The sequence below is a fragment of the Cajanus cajan genome, chromosome 1, assembly GCF_000230855.2.
Source record: "Cajanus cajan strain Asha chromosome 1, NIPB_CcT2T_4, whole genome shotgun sequence".
In the NCBI taxonomy this organism is placed as follows: Eukaryota; Viridiplantae; Streptophyta; class Magnoliopsida; order Fabales; family Fabaceae; genus Cajanus; species Cajanus cajan.
The window spans coordinates 84,659,548-84,677,198 of NC_138517.1; the positions used below are offsets into that span (position 1 = coordinate 84,659,548).

General features: G+C 31.6%; 3 protein-coding genes across 4 annotated transcripts; 1 reads left to right on the forward strand and 2 right to left on the reverse strand.

Moving 5' to 3' along the window:
• Positions 1-1,690: 1,690 nt before the first annotated feature.
• Positions 1,691-4,278, reverse strand: LOC109815292 (Galactose oxidase/kelch repeat superfamily protein). Its single transcript, XM_020379966.3, has one exon. The coding sequence runs from the start codon at positions 3,129-3,131 to the stop codon at positions 1,914-1,916; it is 1,218 nt and encodes a 405-aa protein (XP_020235555.2). The 5' UTR covers positions 3,132-4,278; the 3' UTR covers positions 1,691-1,913.
• Positions 4,279-7,176: 2,898 nt separating this feature from the next.
• Positions 7,177-10,847, reverse strand: LOC109815293 (pyruvate dehydrogenase E1 component subunit beta-2, chloroplastic). The gene is made up of 4 exons (XM_020379967.3): positions 10,539-10,847; positions 10,340-10,449; positions 9,916-9,950; positions 7,177-8,538 (listed from the first exon to the last, which is right to left on the reverse strand). Exons 1-4 carry the CDS (start codon positions 10,609-10,611, stop codon positions 7,566-7,568), a joined length of 1,191 nt encoding a protein of 396 aa, XP_020235556.1. The 5' UTR covers positions 10,612-10,847; the 3' UTR covers positions 7,177-7,565.
• Positions 10,848-13,747: 2,900 nt separating this feature from the next.
• On the forward strand, positions 13,748-17,651 carry LOC109815309 (DUF1365 family protein). 2 transcript variants are annotated; one of them, XM_020379998.3, is made up of 6 exons: positions 13,748-14,114; positions 14,475-14,586; positions 15,035-15,127; positions 15,828-16,028; positions 16,575-16,808; positions 17,349-17,651. In XM_020379998.3, exons 1-5 carry the CDS (start codon positions 13,798-13,800, stop codon positions 16,800-16,802), a joined length of 951 nt encoding a protein of 316 aa, XP_020235587.1. In that variant the 5' UTR covers positions 13,748-13,797; the 3' UTR covers positions 16,803-16,808; positions 17,349-17,651. The 2 variants fall into 2 exon arrangements, with proteins under 2 accessions (XP_020235587.1, XP_020235586.1); XM_020379997.3 differs by lacking the exon at positions 17,349-17,651 and having other exon boundaries at positions 13,749-14,114; positions 16,575-16,967.

Below are 17,651 nucleotides of genomic sequence, written 5' to 3' on the forward strand. Positions count from 1 at the left end.
GATAGAAGGAGAAAATGCCAATGTACATATACAACGTTGGAATAAATAGAAAATTCACTTGAAAGTGACATACATGTCCAGACAAAACTGCAAATAGTGCCTATGTGCAAGTTAACTGAACAATAATAAAGGATCGGAATAACATTTGAAACTCTTTAAAGTGTTATATCTGCTGCATACGACCCATAATCTTCCAGTTTTTGATATATGAATCCCACAAGTAGTTTTAGCCAATATGTTAAGATGTTAATACATGCATAAATTATGTTGTTTGAGTGTAAGTGCGAGTAAGAAAACTTACATTGAATAATGATGGGTAATATGTAAGTGACAATGTCTCATGAACTTAATGTTTTAAGATTTTGAATTGGATGTAGTGTTGAATTCTCTTGTATAACTTGATAGTGAATCATTGATGGATATATCTCAAATGTTTTACCCCCTCATATTTCCACCCAATTATATTAAGCCAATGGTATGACCAGGGCCTGCCTTTTAGCAATGTGATGGTCTTGATGAGATTTGATGAATGACTTAGACGAGTAAGGAAACATAGCAAAAATGATTGTGAATCGTTGTATGGAAATCTCTTGTATCAAAAGTCATCATGATGATATATAATGTATTGGTGGCAATAGTTAAAGTATACCTTCATTGAATATTTGTGGTTGGAAAAACTTTCACTTGAGAAGAAGTATACCATGTGAAAAATACTAGAGGGGAAGATTTTTAAAGTGCAAGTGGAAAAGAAGCCTCACATTGGATAGCAATAGACAAGTTGACTAACATAATTGAAATAGACTTGCAAACCTAATACAAGGATTTGGGTTGCATGTGGTGTTAGTTTCACTTGTATAGTTGGCTTGTAACGCATTATTATAGATCTTCCCAAGATACTTGTATTCTCTAACAAATAGTATCACAAATGGAGCAACCATAAGCCTATTTAGATATAGTCTATAAGGACTTTTGAGAACTTTTCTATTAAAAATAAAAGATATTTTTCGATAAATAACTTCTTAAAAACGCTTATAGACTTGTATCTAAATATGCTTCATGTACACATACATACTTCTTACTATCAATCACTACCCAACAAGAGAAACGAGGCGATTAAGATAGTCTCTTTCGGACACGAGATCAATATGAAAACAAACAACTCATCTCAAAAGAAACGGAAAAAGGAAATCCCAATGTATATGTACAACGTAAGAATAAATACCAATATTCACTTGAAAGTGACCTATACATGTCCAAACAAAACTGAAAATTGTGAACTATGTCTAAGTTAACTGAATAATAATAAAGAATTGGAATAAGATGAAACGCTGTAAAGTGTTACGTCGACTGCATACAATATAACCCCACAAGTAGTCAAGTTTTAACCAATACGTAAAGATGTTCATAGATCTTCTATCATACAAGAGTCTTCATGTTAGGCCAACAATTTGGTCTTGACTTTTTAGTTACGTAATATTACCAAATTGCAGAATATTTTAAACATTTTATTCTGTTACCACATAACATTACACGATGGACCAGTCTCAGGACCCAGCACTATGATATTTTTACAGTCAAGTAGAGCAATTAACGGATTGACGAGAAAGAAGCCCTTAGAACAAGTACAATCCTTCTTTTATCCTTTCAAAAATTGCATGTGATATAGTTTTAGAAACAAATACAACTAATATTCCTGACAATAGAATCATGGACATTCATCAAGGAGAAAATATCAATGTAATTATTGATGTACAACTATCACTGCCAAAGCAACCACAAGAAGATACTATCACTGATACAATTCAAAAAAGAGTTCCTTCACACAGCTGTTACAACTTTTAGACCTCTAATAATTATATTAATTACATTATTAATACAATATTTGTAACATAATATTACAGGATAATGAAAAACTAGGCAAACAGCACCTGGGAACTTGAAGGAGTCAGATCAGACAAACTTTCTGGTGCGTCAATTACATGCCATCGAACGCTGAAGTTCCATTTTTCCTTGCAACATTCTTTTGGGTTTAGTCTAGTGATATGACCAACAGCAACCAGAAGATTTCGACCCACAACATAAATATGACAATCACAAGCATTCACAGCAAAAGGCTTGCATATTTGCTCAGGCAAAGGAGGCCCTTCTATGGCTTCCCATGAATCGGATTCAGGGTCATAAACCTTTAGCTTCATTCGTTCGAGCTCAGAGACAACAAACAAGTGGCCGTAAACAACCACGCTCGAACCAGTCCACCCTTCTCTGAGTCCAACAGCCATATTTTCCCAGTTATTAGTTCTAGGATCATAGACCTGGCCTCTTGGAGAGACATAAAAAGGCCACAACCACCCTTCAGTCACCAGAAGTTTCCCATTGAGAACTGCAGCATCATAAGATGCCATGTTTGTTCCCATGCTGGCAATAGGGCGCCAGCTTCCGTCGAGAGGATCCAACACCTCGGCGGAATCTAGCTCATAAAGATCAGTACTATTTCCCCCAGCTGCATAAATCATTCCATCAATAACTCCACTGGCAAAAAATGACCTAGCAGTGATCATCCTATTCATCACAGTCCACCTATTCTTCTGCATCTCATATTTCAACACCAAGTCAAGAGGGCAATCAACATCAGACACCATGCCACCGCAAACAAACAGCGTGCCATCGGGCGGAATCGAAACACACCTAAAACCATGAGGACAAACCTTGTCCTTACAAGGCATTGCAGGGATAGTGTGCCATGAAAAGTGTGTGAGGTCAAGAACCTGCCATTGGATCTTTCCAGTGCACTTATGATATGCAAATACAAAAAGCCAGGGGTCTTTCAAACCAAATTGCTTCCTGTTGGTGAAAAACCTCTCTTTGTTACCAAGTAGCATGTGCCACTTCTTGCAGACAGCTCTACATGATGAATGACTCTGAACCGGAAGCCGGAGAAGACAATTGAGAGCAACATCGTCGGGTAGACCTGGTATTAAGGGTTCTTCTCTGAGAGAAAGCTCTAACTCAGGTGAAGGATTTGCCAAAGAAGATTGGATCACAGCTAACCTAAACTTAGGAGATAATGTCATTTGAGGATCTCCTAGCTTGTGTACTGGTGCTTGTTGAGATGAAAATCTAACACGCTGCATCTTTAAATCTCAAATACACACGTAAAACCCTCAAGAAACACTCAAAATTTTACCCTCTCTAATTTGCAAATTCCTAGTTCATGTCTTATTCTCAAATGGATTGGAACAATATCCCACCAAATAGTAGCACCCAATTTTCAATTTAGGGCTTAAGACAAAAGAATCTATTCCAAATTTACTTGAACTGATTCCCTCATAGATTTTTATGACAAATAAAGGAACCCCCCCCAAAATCCCAATCCACACTAAAGAGAAGAAGCACCAATTCCTCCTCCACAATGATCTAAAAGCAGATACAGGATACAACAAACACAAAATTCCCCTCCTTAAAATCTCTAACTTTATAAAAGTATTTTAAACATAACAAATATGGGAATCTGCTCTCTTCATCAAAAGGCAACACCTTTACCAACTGAGATTCATCAGGATTTTAACTTGGGGAACCCCAAAATCCTTAATTTGCAGCAACAAATATTCCAACTGCAAATATCCCAATTCACAGCTCCCCCAAAACATCCCCTCAGAAGCAGCAAATAAAAATCTTAACTTTATCTGAAATACCAGGGAATAAGACCAAGAAAACAAAAAGTAGAGATCACTCACAAATTATCTGGATTGAGATAAAGACAAGTCGGAATTTATGTGCTAAGAAACATTGGAGCCAAACAAACAAACAAACACAGACAAGAAACAAGGAAAAACAAAGCGGACAAAAGAACACAAAACTTACAAGAAAGAATGAAGGGAGAAAGAGAAGATGAGATTGAGGGGCAGAGTTTGCTTTTTAGCACAAGAACAAGAATAGGGATAAAGATTAAAGGGAAGAGGGTGACCCGTTTTTGATGATTGTTGTGATCAGTGAAAGATTTGATTATTGTGTGGCAAACATGACGCCAGTAGTGCAGATTCATGCAGACAAAACCACGCGCTTTTGGGAATGCTGGTTTCACACGCAACAACAAATGCTAAAGCAAGCCATTTCCTTTCCTTGGTGCTACAGTAACATGGCATGGCGGTGGCACCACGCTCCACTGGTTCAAGCTGTACCAAACCTTTTATTCTATTGATCACTGTCACTTAGGAAAAGCAAAACAGTGAGGCAAAGAAAGATTAATCTCTACTCATCTTACCTCAAACGGTAAACTGCTTCACGCGTTAATTGGGGGCAATCATGTTTCATATTTAAGTCCATCAACCAACTTTTTTTTTTTTTTTTTTTTTTTTTTAATGTTATTTGTGTGAAACATTTATCACCATTTATTTCTAGTGAAATAATCTACCCTCTAATTTTTAACAGTCTCCTGTCTCCATCATTTCGTATTTTGCTTAAGAAGATTTGTACTCAATTCTAATCGCACTCCATGCTGGTATCCGTATATAAATCAATATACATTATAAAATATAAAGCCTCTTGACTAGTGTTTTATTAATTTCTTTTTAATACATAAAAAGTGAATAACCATGCTATATTATAATAAGTGTGGACAAATGTATCTTTTTATTTTAATTAATTTATTAATATATATTTAAAGATATTATATTTTATATTTTTTTAATTTTATATATTAAACCTAATTATTATTTTTGATATTTATATATTTTTATATATAATGATAATTATTATTAATTATCATTTTTTTAAAGAATTGCTTCCATTAATTTAAGGTCTTAGATCTACCGTTAATAGATAGGGTAGTGTTCTATTAGTTAAGAAATTAATAATTATAATGGAAATATCTTGATAAATTTAAATATTAAATTTTTTATGAAAATAATGTATTTTCTATAATGTACCATTTTAAAAATTAAGATATTAAATTAAATATTTTAACAATAAATAAATCAATTTTTTTAATATATTCAAATTATAATGATAACAAGATTGTAACCTAAAATCTTATAAATATGATTTTGACCTTTATCACTAAATATTTATAAATTGACTAATTTAAACTAATTAAATAAAAAGAGTAAAATAAAAGTAATTTAACCTAAAAAATGAGTATAAATTAGTAGATTTTTCTGTTCTTATAATTAAAATAAATAAATAATTGTAATGTTTTATTAAATATTATGATATAAATATATTAATAAAATTAGTTTTTATATTTTTATAATTTTTTTTAGCTAATTAGATTTTCTCCAAATAATATTTTTTCACATAATAAACAGAATTAAATTATCTTAAATTGCATATGGTAAAAGGTTACACATCCAATATCAAATGAATCAATTCAACTTAACTTAACTAAACATGCTGAATTGATTGGACACATCTATATGATGAGATCAATTCAACATAATTTGAGTTAAATAAAAATACATTTTTGTGGAAAAAATAATAATTTAAAAAAAATGAAAAATTTGTAAAACTTTATCTAAGCTTTTGTTTGTGGTATACATATAGCAGTTCAATGAATTTGAATAAAAAAATAACCAAACAAAAAATAAGTGGAAAAACTTGTAATTTTTTATTAAAATATATTTATAATTTTTAAATTTAATTTAAATTTATTTTCAGTCTTTCAAATTTTAAAATTAGACTTTTTAGTTCTTGTAATTTAAAGAATCCTATTTAAATCTTTATATTTAAATTTTGTTAAAAAATCTGTAAAATATTATCGCATAAATTCTACCTACTAGTATCTTTTAAGTGCAATATCATATTAAACTCAACTAATATTACATAATTGTTTCGATGAGTCACTTTTGTATATTGATGACATGAGAAACTAAAATAAAATTTTTAAAAATTATTGGAACTAAAAATAATAATTTTAAATTTAAAGAGACTAAAAATATATTTAATCATAATTTTTTATATATACATATTTATCTTTATGAATTCAACTAAATAATCTATTAATAATCATTTAATTACTCATTTAGTATTAATTATGTTTAACTAAAGTAGTTATTTACATTTAATTGTATTAATTACGTAAAAATTAAATTATCACATTACTTATAGTGTAGACTTGTGAAATTTACTGCAAACTACCATTTTATATTTTTATTTTTATGATTGTTTAATTGATTTTCCAAATAAAATATTTTAGTTCTCTGCACACAATTAATTAGAATGCAAAATAATATATTAGGATTTTTAACTAATTCTCAAGTCAATATCTTTTGTTTTTGTAATTATCTAAATTAGTACTCAATTTTTTTATTTAATATTAAATATAAAAATATATACACATTTAAACCGTACTTAATTTTTATCAATTAAAGTTAATTTTAAAATGTCGTAATTTATAATTTTCACTATCAATGATTAAAATATAAATAATCTCTAACTATTTTTTTCATGTTTTATATCAATTTGTATATACTTGTAAATATATATATATTTTTTAATTTATATCATTGAACATATTTTATTCATTTTTGTAATCGAATCAACAACTTTCTTTGATCCTTATTATAAGACACAATTTAGAAAGAAATAATAACCTTTTTTATAAAATATCTTACAATTTTTATTAATATTAATTTTATTTTTATTTATTTTTTCATATTAAAAATCGTGAGAATGCATATTTCTTGTTATTAGATAATAAAGAGAGAATTTGAAAAATAAATATTTTTTTATCCTTAAATTCTTTAATTGTTATTTATCAATTTTTCATTGGTATTGGTACTTAGTTTTGATATATATATATATATATATATATATATATATATATATATATTTATTTATTTATTTTCTTTCATAAACATGACTTTCATTGACCAAGTATTATTTGCTTTCTATTTCACCAACTTTGACTAATTCACAACCATGATAAGTTTTGTAATTTTTAAAAACTAAAATTGCTAGTATAGGGTTTACAAAACTTAAAAGGAATAATGGCTACAGTAAAAAATAAATACTGTAAAACAATATAATTTCCCAAGTGTGTTTCAAGTATATTCTTTCTATTTCACTAACTTTGATTAAATTCACAACCATGAAACAAACCATTAAGTGGTTTCAAAAATGAGAAATGATGGTTGTAGTATAATTTTTTAACAAGAATTTATACAAAATGAGAGAGAGAGGTGTAATAAGACAGGTGATGTGAATGTGATAAACAAAGATAGAGAGAAGAATAATGTTATAGAAGTATATTGTATGAATAATATCACTCTTTCAAAATAGGCCTACAACAAGAATTGCGGTGTGTTCAACACAGAGTACAAATAGAGTTCTAGGCCTAACAAAATCATAGCCACTATGATGCAGATAAACTAATTGAAACTACCTCAAATTGAGTGGACAAGTGTAAATATTTTATGAAAAAAATGCAAAGGGTGTTCAAAATCAAATAAAAAGGACTCGTTATGGGGGGTTTAGAAGTGAAAGAAAAAGAGGAAATGATAAAATTGTAAAGAAGATTCTAGCTAGCTTTACCAGAACCATATCCTTATTGGAAGTAAAATTTTCATCAACTACTGGCAGAGCTGCTCAACTGCTGTGACAATCTGAGCAGGTTGAACCACTGTCCATTCCTCCAATGTCCCTGCATATGGTGTTGGCACATCCTGAGAGGATAAACACATAATAGGAGCATCCAAATAGTCATTGAAATTTTCAGTGATAGCAGCTGTAAGGCTAGCACCGATGCCACCTGTGCGCATGCACTCTTCCACAATCAACACACGATGAGTCTTCTTCACTGAATTCCCAATTGTGTAAAGGTCAAATGGTTTCAAAGATCTGATGTCAATTATTTCCGGATCATACCCTTTGTTCACCAATGTCTTGGCAGCTTGCATGACATGATACCTCATCCTGGAATAGGTTAGAATTGTGACATGCTCCCCAGGCCTAACCATCTCAGCTTCTTCAAGTGACAATACATACTCTTCATCTGGAATTTTCTCCTTGAGGTTATAAAGCAACACATGCTCAAAAAGTATCACAGGGTTCTCACTTCGGATCGCAGCTTTCATCAAGCCCTTGGCATTGTAAGGGGTTGAGCAGGCCACCATCTGGATTCCAGGGATTGACTGAAAATATGACTCGAGCCGCTGTGAGTGCTCGGCCCCTAGTTGCCTCCCAACGCCACCAGGTCCACGAATAACGATTGGTATTTTGAACTGGCCTCCAGAGGTGTAATGGAGCATGCCACAATTGTTGGAGATCTGGTTAAAAGCCAGAAGAAGAAATCCCATGTTCATACCCTCAACAATTGGCCTCAGACCAGTCATGGCAGCTCCAATGCCCATGCCTGTGAAGGCATTCTCAGCAATAGGGGTGTCCAAAACCCTGAGGTCCCCAAATTTGGGTGCCAGGCCCTTAGTCACTTTGTAAGATCCTCCATAGTGACCGACATCTTCACCCATGACGCATACACGTGGATCCCTTTCCATTTCTTCTTCCAAACCTTCACGTAGGGCTTCAAAAAGGAGAAGTTCATGCCTGAGAGTCAAGTGCATATCTGATCAATTCCAACATTATTTGGCATCATATCATTCTATGGCTACAACCAACAGTGGCAATAAGCGAGCATGAAACAAATGCCAAAGCATGCTTTTAGCAAGTACAACCGATCATTTATTAGCTGGGGTTCAAAAAGTGTCAGTAAATGTCAATTGCCGACCTTTATCATAGTTCCACACTTATATTTTCATTTTATTAATGCATTTCATCAGATTCGAAAAAAGAGAAGGGAAAAACACAAAGACTTTCTTTTTTACATTAAAACCAGATACCCAAAACAGCTACTTCTTGTGGCCTCCAAGCACCCTTTCAAGTGCTCGAAGATCAACTACAAAAACAAACAAAATTACCATAAAATAAGTATTTCATGGGGTTAGCTTATCATTTATGATACATTATTGATGAACGCGAATACAGTAGAGCCAATTTCATGCTTTTAATTTAATTTAATTTTATAAAAAAACATGATACCATAATAAAGCAGATAACATCTATTATTAAAATATGATCAATAAACATTTTATTTGGTGTAAAATAAAGAGGCTCAAGCCCCAGAACAAGACAAAATCATTTTGAAAGTGAAAACTAAGTCAAAACTCAAAACTGCTTTAAGGATTTCATGTGTATCTTAGTCAAAATAATTAATTACACTATGGCATAATTGTGATAGCATTAGCACCAGGGCAAAGCTAGTGCTAAGGCAACACCAATGATATCAAACTGCCAAAGGCTCCCTCTTGGTCATTCAGGCAACGACCCTTTTAAGCTCAGCTTTTTTTGCCTAGGCAAGGGCCTTCATGAGTTAGCTCATAAAAGAGGAACTTCCACTCTTGAATTCTCATCGCAAAAGGTCTCTCAGTGAGTAGCAATCTCAGAACTACCAAGGCTACTCTACTCTGCTGGTTTATTAAAGGGGAATTTCCACTCTTGGTTTCTCCCTGTTTTGAATTTAATCAAAATAAATAACTTCACTGAATCAACTCTTATTATCTTTTTAAAGATGGCCGGAAGTGACAAGCAGCTGTGAGAAGCACCTCTCACCACAAAGGCTATTACTTGGGAGATATAGCACCTTTACGTGCCTTACTACTTTGATTATTGTCAAATACTAATTATCATAGAAGCTTAAGTTATTAGGTGGAGGTCAAGCATAGGACAAGTGTACATATCCAAAACCATAAAAAAAATGACGCGCAAGTAAACGCATCAAGAAAACTGGAACAGAGAAACTGGTTATAGATAAATTAAATAAAGAGGCCAATTTACCAGCAAAAATTGTAAACACATCAACATAGTTTCATCACACACCGTGTATGGTGTTGTGAAGAGCAATAAACAGCAAACAGAAAAACATACCCAGTTTTTGATGATGCAGAGCTGTCTGCCTTTGTCTGCAAACAACCCAGAAGCTAATCAGAAACATGAAAAACTGAAAACAAACACCACCCCATGAATCCTAAATGAAACTACAAACAAAGAGCAAATATCCACTTCAGTCCCTGAATTTGGAAGGCGTATCATATCAGTTCTTAAAACTAAGAAATTATAAAATTAGTCCCTTAGATGTTTTATATTATATATATCAACATTGTCATTTTACTTATACTATTTTTTTTTATTCTTGAACTAATATAATTGTAAATTTTCGATTTCAGAGACTAATTTTACAAGTTCTTAATTTCGAGGACTAATATAACGATGCCTTACAAATTCAATGACCAGAGTCTTTGTTTCCTCTACAAATAAAACATGGGATTGAAAGTTGAAACAAACAACTTACTGCAACTGCATTAGTAAGCAGGCTCTGAGTCTGAGGCTTATGAGCTCCCATGTGGAGGAATTGGTTCATCCTGGCATCAGATCTGACAACCCACATTTGTCCCTTCCTCTCTGAATCGCCGAAACAAAAGAAACAACGTTAGAGTCAACACTGATGAAGGAAAAAAAAAAAGTGTTGGGAATTCGAGAAATGAAGGAACCTGAGAGGGAGTGGAAGTGGAGTTTGTTGGTGGTGGCGGCGAAGGCGGTGGCAGCCTGGAAAAGGGTCGCCATCGAATGAAGGAATGGGCGAAGAGATCGAAGCAACGAAACGAAGAGATATAGAGAGAAAGGGTTCCGATGAAAAATATAAATAACGAGTGTGTGAGAACACAAAGACACACAACGGCGGAGAAACCGAGGAAAAAAGTTTAGTTTGTGAGTTGGGTGTCTACGTGTTTACGTTGCTATCATAGCCTTCAGCGATGCAATTTATTTCGCCTCCATTTTGTTCTTTTATACCAACATTTATGGGGCAATTCATTCATGCTTTGTTTCAATTTAGAAACAAGTAGACACAAAACAATTTTGCTCTTGTACAATTTGGACAACAAATTTTGAAATTATAACTTGGCACCAACTACCCAAATCCATCAGAGAAAAGGAAATGAAATTAAAAAAAAATAAATTGAGTTTGTTTAAATAAGGATGAAGAAAATAACAAAAGTCAAGTTTCACCTTAAATAAGATTTTGAATACAAGTCTGAAAAATAAAATCTTTATTAAAAGAGTTAGTCTCATTAAATATAATAAGCCACAAGCTTACATTGTCATCATACATGCATGTTATTCCACTTTATTGCATCTAGAGCACAGGTACTCAGGTAAGCCTCTGATGCAAGCATACAAGCTAAGAGGGTTTATAGAACTCTAAAAGAACTGGAAGTAAGCCTCAAAAAGTAAAAAGTATTTTCTAATTCAGTTGTTTCTTTAATAAATCATTTTATGCATTGTTCTCTCAAACCCATTGAAGCCTCTCTGTTAAAAGTAGATTATTCTTATTAAAGCTAAGAAGAGAAAAAAAAAAAAAGAAGTTTAGTTTACACGCTAATTTGTATATTATCAAGAATCGCGACTCAGGATAGCAAACTCATGCAAGCAATATATTTAGAACAGCAAAATTGTAATGTAAACCATAAAATTAAAATCAAGATTGGTTTTACACACCAAAACCGACAGTCAGAAAAGCTTGTTATAATGTACAAAATACCTGATAGTAAGTTCTTAATGTCAAATTTGGTGAGCGAAACCGAATCCAACACTAGAGGAGGCCAAGGAAGACGAACTCTTCCAACTCATGAGTAGACCATCATTATCTGAAAAGAGATAACGGTTTTTTTACAGACATTGTTGCATGATGTGAAAATATAACAACCATTGAAATTTGACCTTACATTATGCATAAAACCAGAAGCCAATGCTTGGTGTCCAGTGTCCAAGTGAGATTATCAAATGAAAAATGGTACTACATATTATCATTAAAAATCCTAATTTATTTCTTACCAAAGTTAACCTTATATATATTTTGAAAGTCTAGAGCTTACATTATGTAGACATTAGTGGTTGCTGTTCAAGTGAGACTAAATTCACTACAGCAGACAATTACCTGTTTTCAAATGAAAACTGCTGGCGCATCTTATCTTTAAAAATCCAAAAATTTGTAACAAAAGTAGCCTTTTGTGTGAGCTTTCTAACTCAACTGATCCCATGTCATTTGAAATATAATTAAGGTCATTCAATTTGATTAGATACATCGAACTATTGTAAAATTCAATCAATATTAATTTAAGTTTAATTTACATTGATAGAGAAAAAAATATGTAGATTTATATAAATCTAATATAATATTGTACCGACATAGAATATATAGGCAATTTTGACACTTTCAATCCTCATATAATAAGTATTTTAACTTCATAGTCTATGTTTTTCATATCTTTATACTTTTCATTACAACTTATTCAAAGAGTCTAATACAAACACTATTTTTATCTCTAATGTCGAGACAAATTGTTCTCGGGCTTGTTCTCGGGCATACTTGACTAAGAAAGTAAGAAAATGATACTTGTAAAAGACATTTCAAAACTCAAGTCTCGATCTCACACTGACCAATGCAATAAATATTGTAATAAATGCAAAAGTATCTTTTTCTTCATCATATGTCACTATTTATACTAATCTTATTGAGCCTAAACCTTGATGGTAAACCTAATAATACCTAATTACCTTTAACAATACTTTTTAATTATTTATAGATTTTTCTGATTCTTAATTTAAACTGAAGGGTATTCGATTTTACCTTTCCACCAAAAGCTCTTCTGGTATACAAACCCCCAAGCTTTCGAGATTTTTAATTTTAAATTAAATTAAAAATTAAAGAAAACCTAAGAGATTTTTTTTACTCTTGATAATTCCATTAATCTTTCTAATAGCGTTATTAAAATGACTATTTTCCAAGTATTGAGATAACAAATAAAGATCGTACGTATGTAAAGACTAACATGTAAAAATATTAAAAATATGAGAACTAAAATGTAAATAACAATACAAACACACTAGTTAGTGACATGTCTTCGTTAATAACATTAGCTTTTTTAGTGATAAAAACTAAAAGGAATTAAAAATATTTGTAAATGTTTTTTATAGAGATTAAAAGTAAAATTTACACACGATAAAACTTAAGAACCCAATAAGTAATTAAATATTAATATTATTATATCATTGACTAAAATTTATTATAATAGAATTTAGATGCTTATTAAAATTTTGAGTTTAAATATGTTTTAGTTTTTATAAAATGAGTTAGTTTTTTATTTTAGTTTTTGTATTTTTTTTATTCTTCTAAAATTTATAACATTATTTTTTATTTACATAAAATGAATGAATTTTGATTTTACTTTTTGTAAAATATATTTTTTAATTTTTAGTTTTATAAAATTTTTAAAATTATTACTTTTGACCTAATGACCATTTTAAGGTACACATATAAATATATAATAATTATTTTTAAGAATTTATACAATTAAAAATGTCAGATGTACATAAAATATTACAGATAATTATAAATATTAGCTATGATTAGGTGCTTTCCTAATGCACATAAATAGTGAAAAAAAGTCACACAATTATAAGAACTAAAATAAAAATTTTCAATTATAGAGATAAAAAAATTAAAATAAAAAAATGTTAATTTTTCAAGAACATAAAAATATATTTAATCATAAAATTTATAGTTTTTAATAAATTATAAATATAATAAAAAGACAATAAAATATGCTAAAAAGGGATTGTGGCAGAAGATAAATATGCACATTTTATAAAACAAAATTGATAACCAACTTGGTGGCAATTGGTGTAAACTAGAGTGTTACTTAAAAGTAGAAACTTGAGAATCAGAGGGAATTTTAAAAAAAATAAATAATGGAATTATTTTATCTTGTTTGCTCAATCGTCTCCACTTCCTTCACCTCTCTTCTTCTCTCCCTTATCCTTCCCTTTCACGCTCTACTGCCACGGCGGGGATCCTCACGCGCCGCCTCTTCCGTCTCCAATGACGAAGCTGAACCCATATCTCTCTACGAAGGCACCGTGTGGCACCAACGTCGCCACCCCGTCAACCATTCCTTCCATTACCGGGTTCGCTACGCGCTCATTGACCTCGACCGTGCACCTCACGCGCCTCGGGACCATCTCTCTCCCCATGAAGCTCGCCAAATTACCCATACCAATGGACCCATGTAATTCATCTTCTTTATTTTTTTTTTTAAATTTTTGCCCATTGGGTTCTGTCAGAGCCCTGCAAAATTTCAACTTGACGTTTCAATTTCGTTTTCAGTGACTGTTAGCCAATGGTTATAAATTTAGTAAAAGAAAATAAAAAGATAAAATGAAGCATAAGCTATAGTCATATACTGCTGTGATTTGGAGGAGTTAGATGAAAGTTATGGGAAAATTTGATTTTAACTTAAAAAAGTTTTAAAAAAAAAATCTAGGCTATTTAAAGAAGAAATTTATCCAAACGCGACATAAGATGATTTCTTTTTCTCTGTTTTGAAGTTTTGATTTACAATTTCTTCTTGTTGAACCCAATTCTGCAGTTTGCTCTTGACAATCCCTCCTAGTGTGGGTTATGAACAGAATCCTTTGAGTGTGTATTATTGCTATTCTGTTGAAGGTTCTACTAGACGATTGATGAAGTGCATTGCTGAGGTATGTGACAGAAGCTCTCTTTTCTTAGTTTCTGTGACTTGTCTAATTTATGCTTCATTCCTGACTCAAGTCATTAGTGGGTAATCTTTTCTCACCATAAACTCCATTCAACTCGGACCAGTTAGAATTAGCCCTATAGATTTTTTGTGCTTTTCTTTTTGGCATTAAGTAATTGACAGCATTTTAACAGCTTTGATTTCTTTCAAGGATTCTCTTTGTTGAATCAGATTTTTTTTTGGGGTGAGGGGAATTATGTATTTTGAACGTCTAATGTTTGATAAATGAAGAACGTTAATGTGTTTTTCTAATTCTATTAATAATGTCCCCAATTAGAATATTAGGAATCTCATGAAAAGGTTGTGCGAAGGTATAGTTGTATACCTGTCAGATAGAATGCTTTGCACCTTTTTTTTTGTGCTGACCTTACTGCTGATTTTTTTTGTTTCAGGTAACAAATACACCATGGGGTGAAAGAGTATCTTTTGTGTTCAATCCACACTCTGATCTAGTAGCCAAGGCTTTGCATGTCAGTCCTTTTATGGTATGTAAACTATACCTTTTGCTTTGCAGCATTTAGGACATTATGGTTCATAAAATTGACTATTATGTATTGACATGGCACTACAAGTTAATTAACCAATGTTTGGACTTTGGACTTTGGTCAGTTGATAAACTTGTTTGTTTTTGGACGTCTTGTTTTCTCCTATTCGTGTGCCCAAAGTTGCTTGAAATAATGTTTGCCTATTGAGGTTTGGGAAGTTGCAGAAAAGGATTTGTTATTTGGCAGTCTGCTATATACTAACATTTGGTTTTGGTTGCTGTGTGATTGCCATTTATGTAAGGGGAAATCTCTCTTAGGCCTACTATGGGATAAAATTATTCTTGAGATTGTTAAGAATAAAGTTATGGTTATTGGGATGAATCCATATCATAATTCACTATCTGATATATTTTCATTTCAATGTAAATAAATACAGTCATTCTCAGAATATATAGAGTAAATATAGTATTATTTACTAAGTTAGTGGAATAAAACTGGAACAAAATAATGGTAATGAAGAATTGAAGACTCTGGATTAATATGGATTTTTTTTCTATATATACCACAATGTCGTTTAGATATCATGGTTTGCCTCAGATACTTTATCTACATTGTTAAATTTAATTTATAAGATAATCACAATAAATTTAAATGCTTTTTTTCGCATTGTATTAATAAGCATCTCCCTGAGCTGTGTTAGGATATGCACGGGAGTTGGAATATCAAAGCAAATGATCCTGGAGAGAATCTTACAATATCAATTTCAGTTCATCATCCTGATCATGGAAACTATTTTACTGCCAGTTTGAAAGCTAAAAGGCTGTGCTCATCCACCGAGTCAGATCATGCAGTTTTCTTTTGGTTGATGCCTCATAAAGTTGCAGTATGGATATATTGGCATGTAAGCTATTTTTTGCTATACTTTCCTCTTACTGTGTTTTTATATGATAAATATTTAGTGCGAATGCTGTCAGACTAATATAAGTTTTCTTTGGCAAGCAATTTAAGGGGCTTGAACTTGTAATGACTGAAATTTGAAGTGTGATTGGAACTGAAATTTACTAAAGAGACGAGCTCCTTCCAATCAATCCATGTCTTTTATATGTGCTCAAAAACCATAGTTTTGTGCGGGATATTACTAAATTATTTGCTTGGTTTATTGAAAGAGAAAAATTAGCAACATACTCTACTGTTAGCTGAAATTTATTTGAAAATTCATAAATTTTGTGGGTCTTATTTTTTATTTAATAAGTCTCTCTGCTGATTTTGTAGTTTTGGATAAATTTCAATTAATAGTAGAGTGTGTTAGAAAGAGTATATTATTAGTACTCCTTTTATTTAAATGAGCACGTCACCTTTTGAACATCATAAATCTGTTTATGGTTTCATTTGATTTATTTTTATACTGTGTGCAATATGGTCATCCTCTTAATCTTGTTTTCTGCAGGCTGTAAAACTCTGGTGGAAAAATGTACGATTTGTCCAACACCCTAAATATAGCGATCCAACATACAGGGAGGAAGCTTTGATACGGGATAATAAACTGCAGTGTTGTGGATTGAGTGATGATAATAGACATCTGCAACAAAGAGGAAGTGACCAGGGTTGTTTAGCTGAAGTAAGTTCCGAAAACCGGTGGTTTAGATGGAGAGATGCTAAGTGGCCATGGTCATAGAAAATGGTAATCATATCTTTTTTCCATTTTGGGAGGTTGTTTTCATGTGACTGTAAAACATTCACAAAAAAGGGTAATGACGATAAACTACTTGACCTTGTACACTGGGCTGTACCTCACTAGTTATGGTCTTTGAAATATGTCATGATTACCTTGATTTCTCAACTATTACTCATTAGTTAATAGGGAAATGATAGATTGGACTAAAACATCTGCAGAAATCATTCGGAATAATTAAAATATTAATTTAAATTGTAAAATATTAAATTAAATATTTATTTTATAATAAATTTATTAAAAAATATTAATATTTTAATGTTTCGAACGACGATTCGAATCTCGATTCCGAAAGTCTAATATCGCTCTAGTTAATAACATACTTTGACTATCACAACAATGGTTATTACTATCAAGGATTTGACATGAAAAGCTTGGTCATCCTCTTAGAATTTGAATATGGATTTATAGTATTTTTAATTAATGTAAAACTTTGATTTTTCCCGATATTTTCTTTCACCCTGAAGTATTGTTTCCATCCTCATGTAGAGAAAGTTGGGTTTTCGGTTTGAAAATTGCGAAGCAATGTTGGTGGTCAGAGGATTGCTGGAAGTTTTTATGGATGAACCAACAACAACGAAAGCTATCGTCGTTCATAGTGATATATCAAGAACCTGCTCTAAAATCATTTTTACCATTAGTAATTCTGTCATGGACCTTGAGGAAGAAGATGTTGGCTTGTTCTGTTTACAAAATTTAATTCAATTAAGTTGCATTAAATAGGCTTGGCTAAAAGTTTACTCCTATATAATAAGGCAAATAATTAGAATTATAACTCCATTTCTGCAAGTA

What these genes read in the sequence shown, in the direction of transcription:
- LOC109815293 (XM_020379967.3), bottom strand. Translation starts at nt 10,611, where the DNA reads ATGGCGACCCTTTTCCAGGCTGCCACCGCCTTCGCCGCCACCACCAAC. An exon ending in CCACTTCCACTCCCTCTCAG is followed by an intron (nt 10,450 to 10,538) that starts GTTCCTTCATTT and finishes TCGGCGATTCAG; the next exon opens with AGAGGAAGGGACAAATGTGG. An exon ending in TGCTTACTAATGCAGTTGCA is followed by an intron (nt 9,951 to 10,339) that starts GTAAGTTGTTTG and finishes GGTTGTTTGCAG; the next exon opens with ACAAAGGCAGACAGCTCTGC.
- LOC109815309 (XM_020379998.3), top strand. Translation starts at nt 13,798, where the DNA reads ATGGAATTATTTTATCTTGTTTGCTCAATCGTCTCCACTTCCTTCACC. An exon ending in TGATGAAGTGCATTGCTGAG is followed by an intron (nt 14,587 to 15,034) that starts GTATGTGACAGA and finishes TTTTTGTTTCAG; the next exon opens with GTAACAAATACACCATGGGG. An exon ending in TGCATGTCAGTCCTTTTATG is followed by an intron (nt 15,128 to 15,827) that starts GTATGTAAACTA and finishes GAGCTGTGTTAG; the next exon opens with GATATGCACGGGAGTTGGAA.
- LOC109815292 (XM_020379966.3), bottom strand. Translation starts at nt 3,131, where the DNA reads ATGCAGCGTGTTAGATTTTCATCTCAACAAGCACCAGTACACAAGCTA.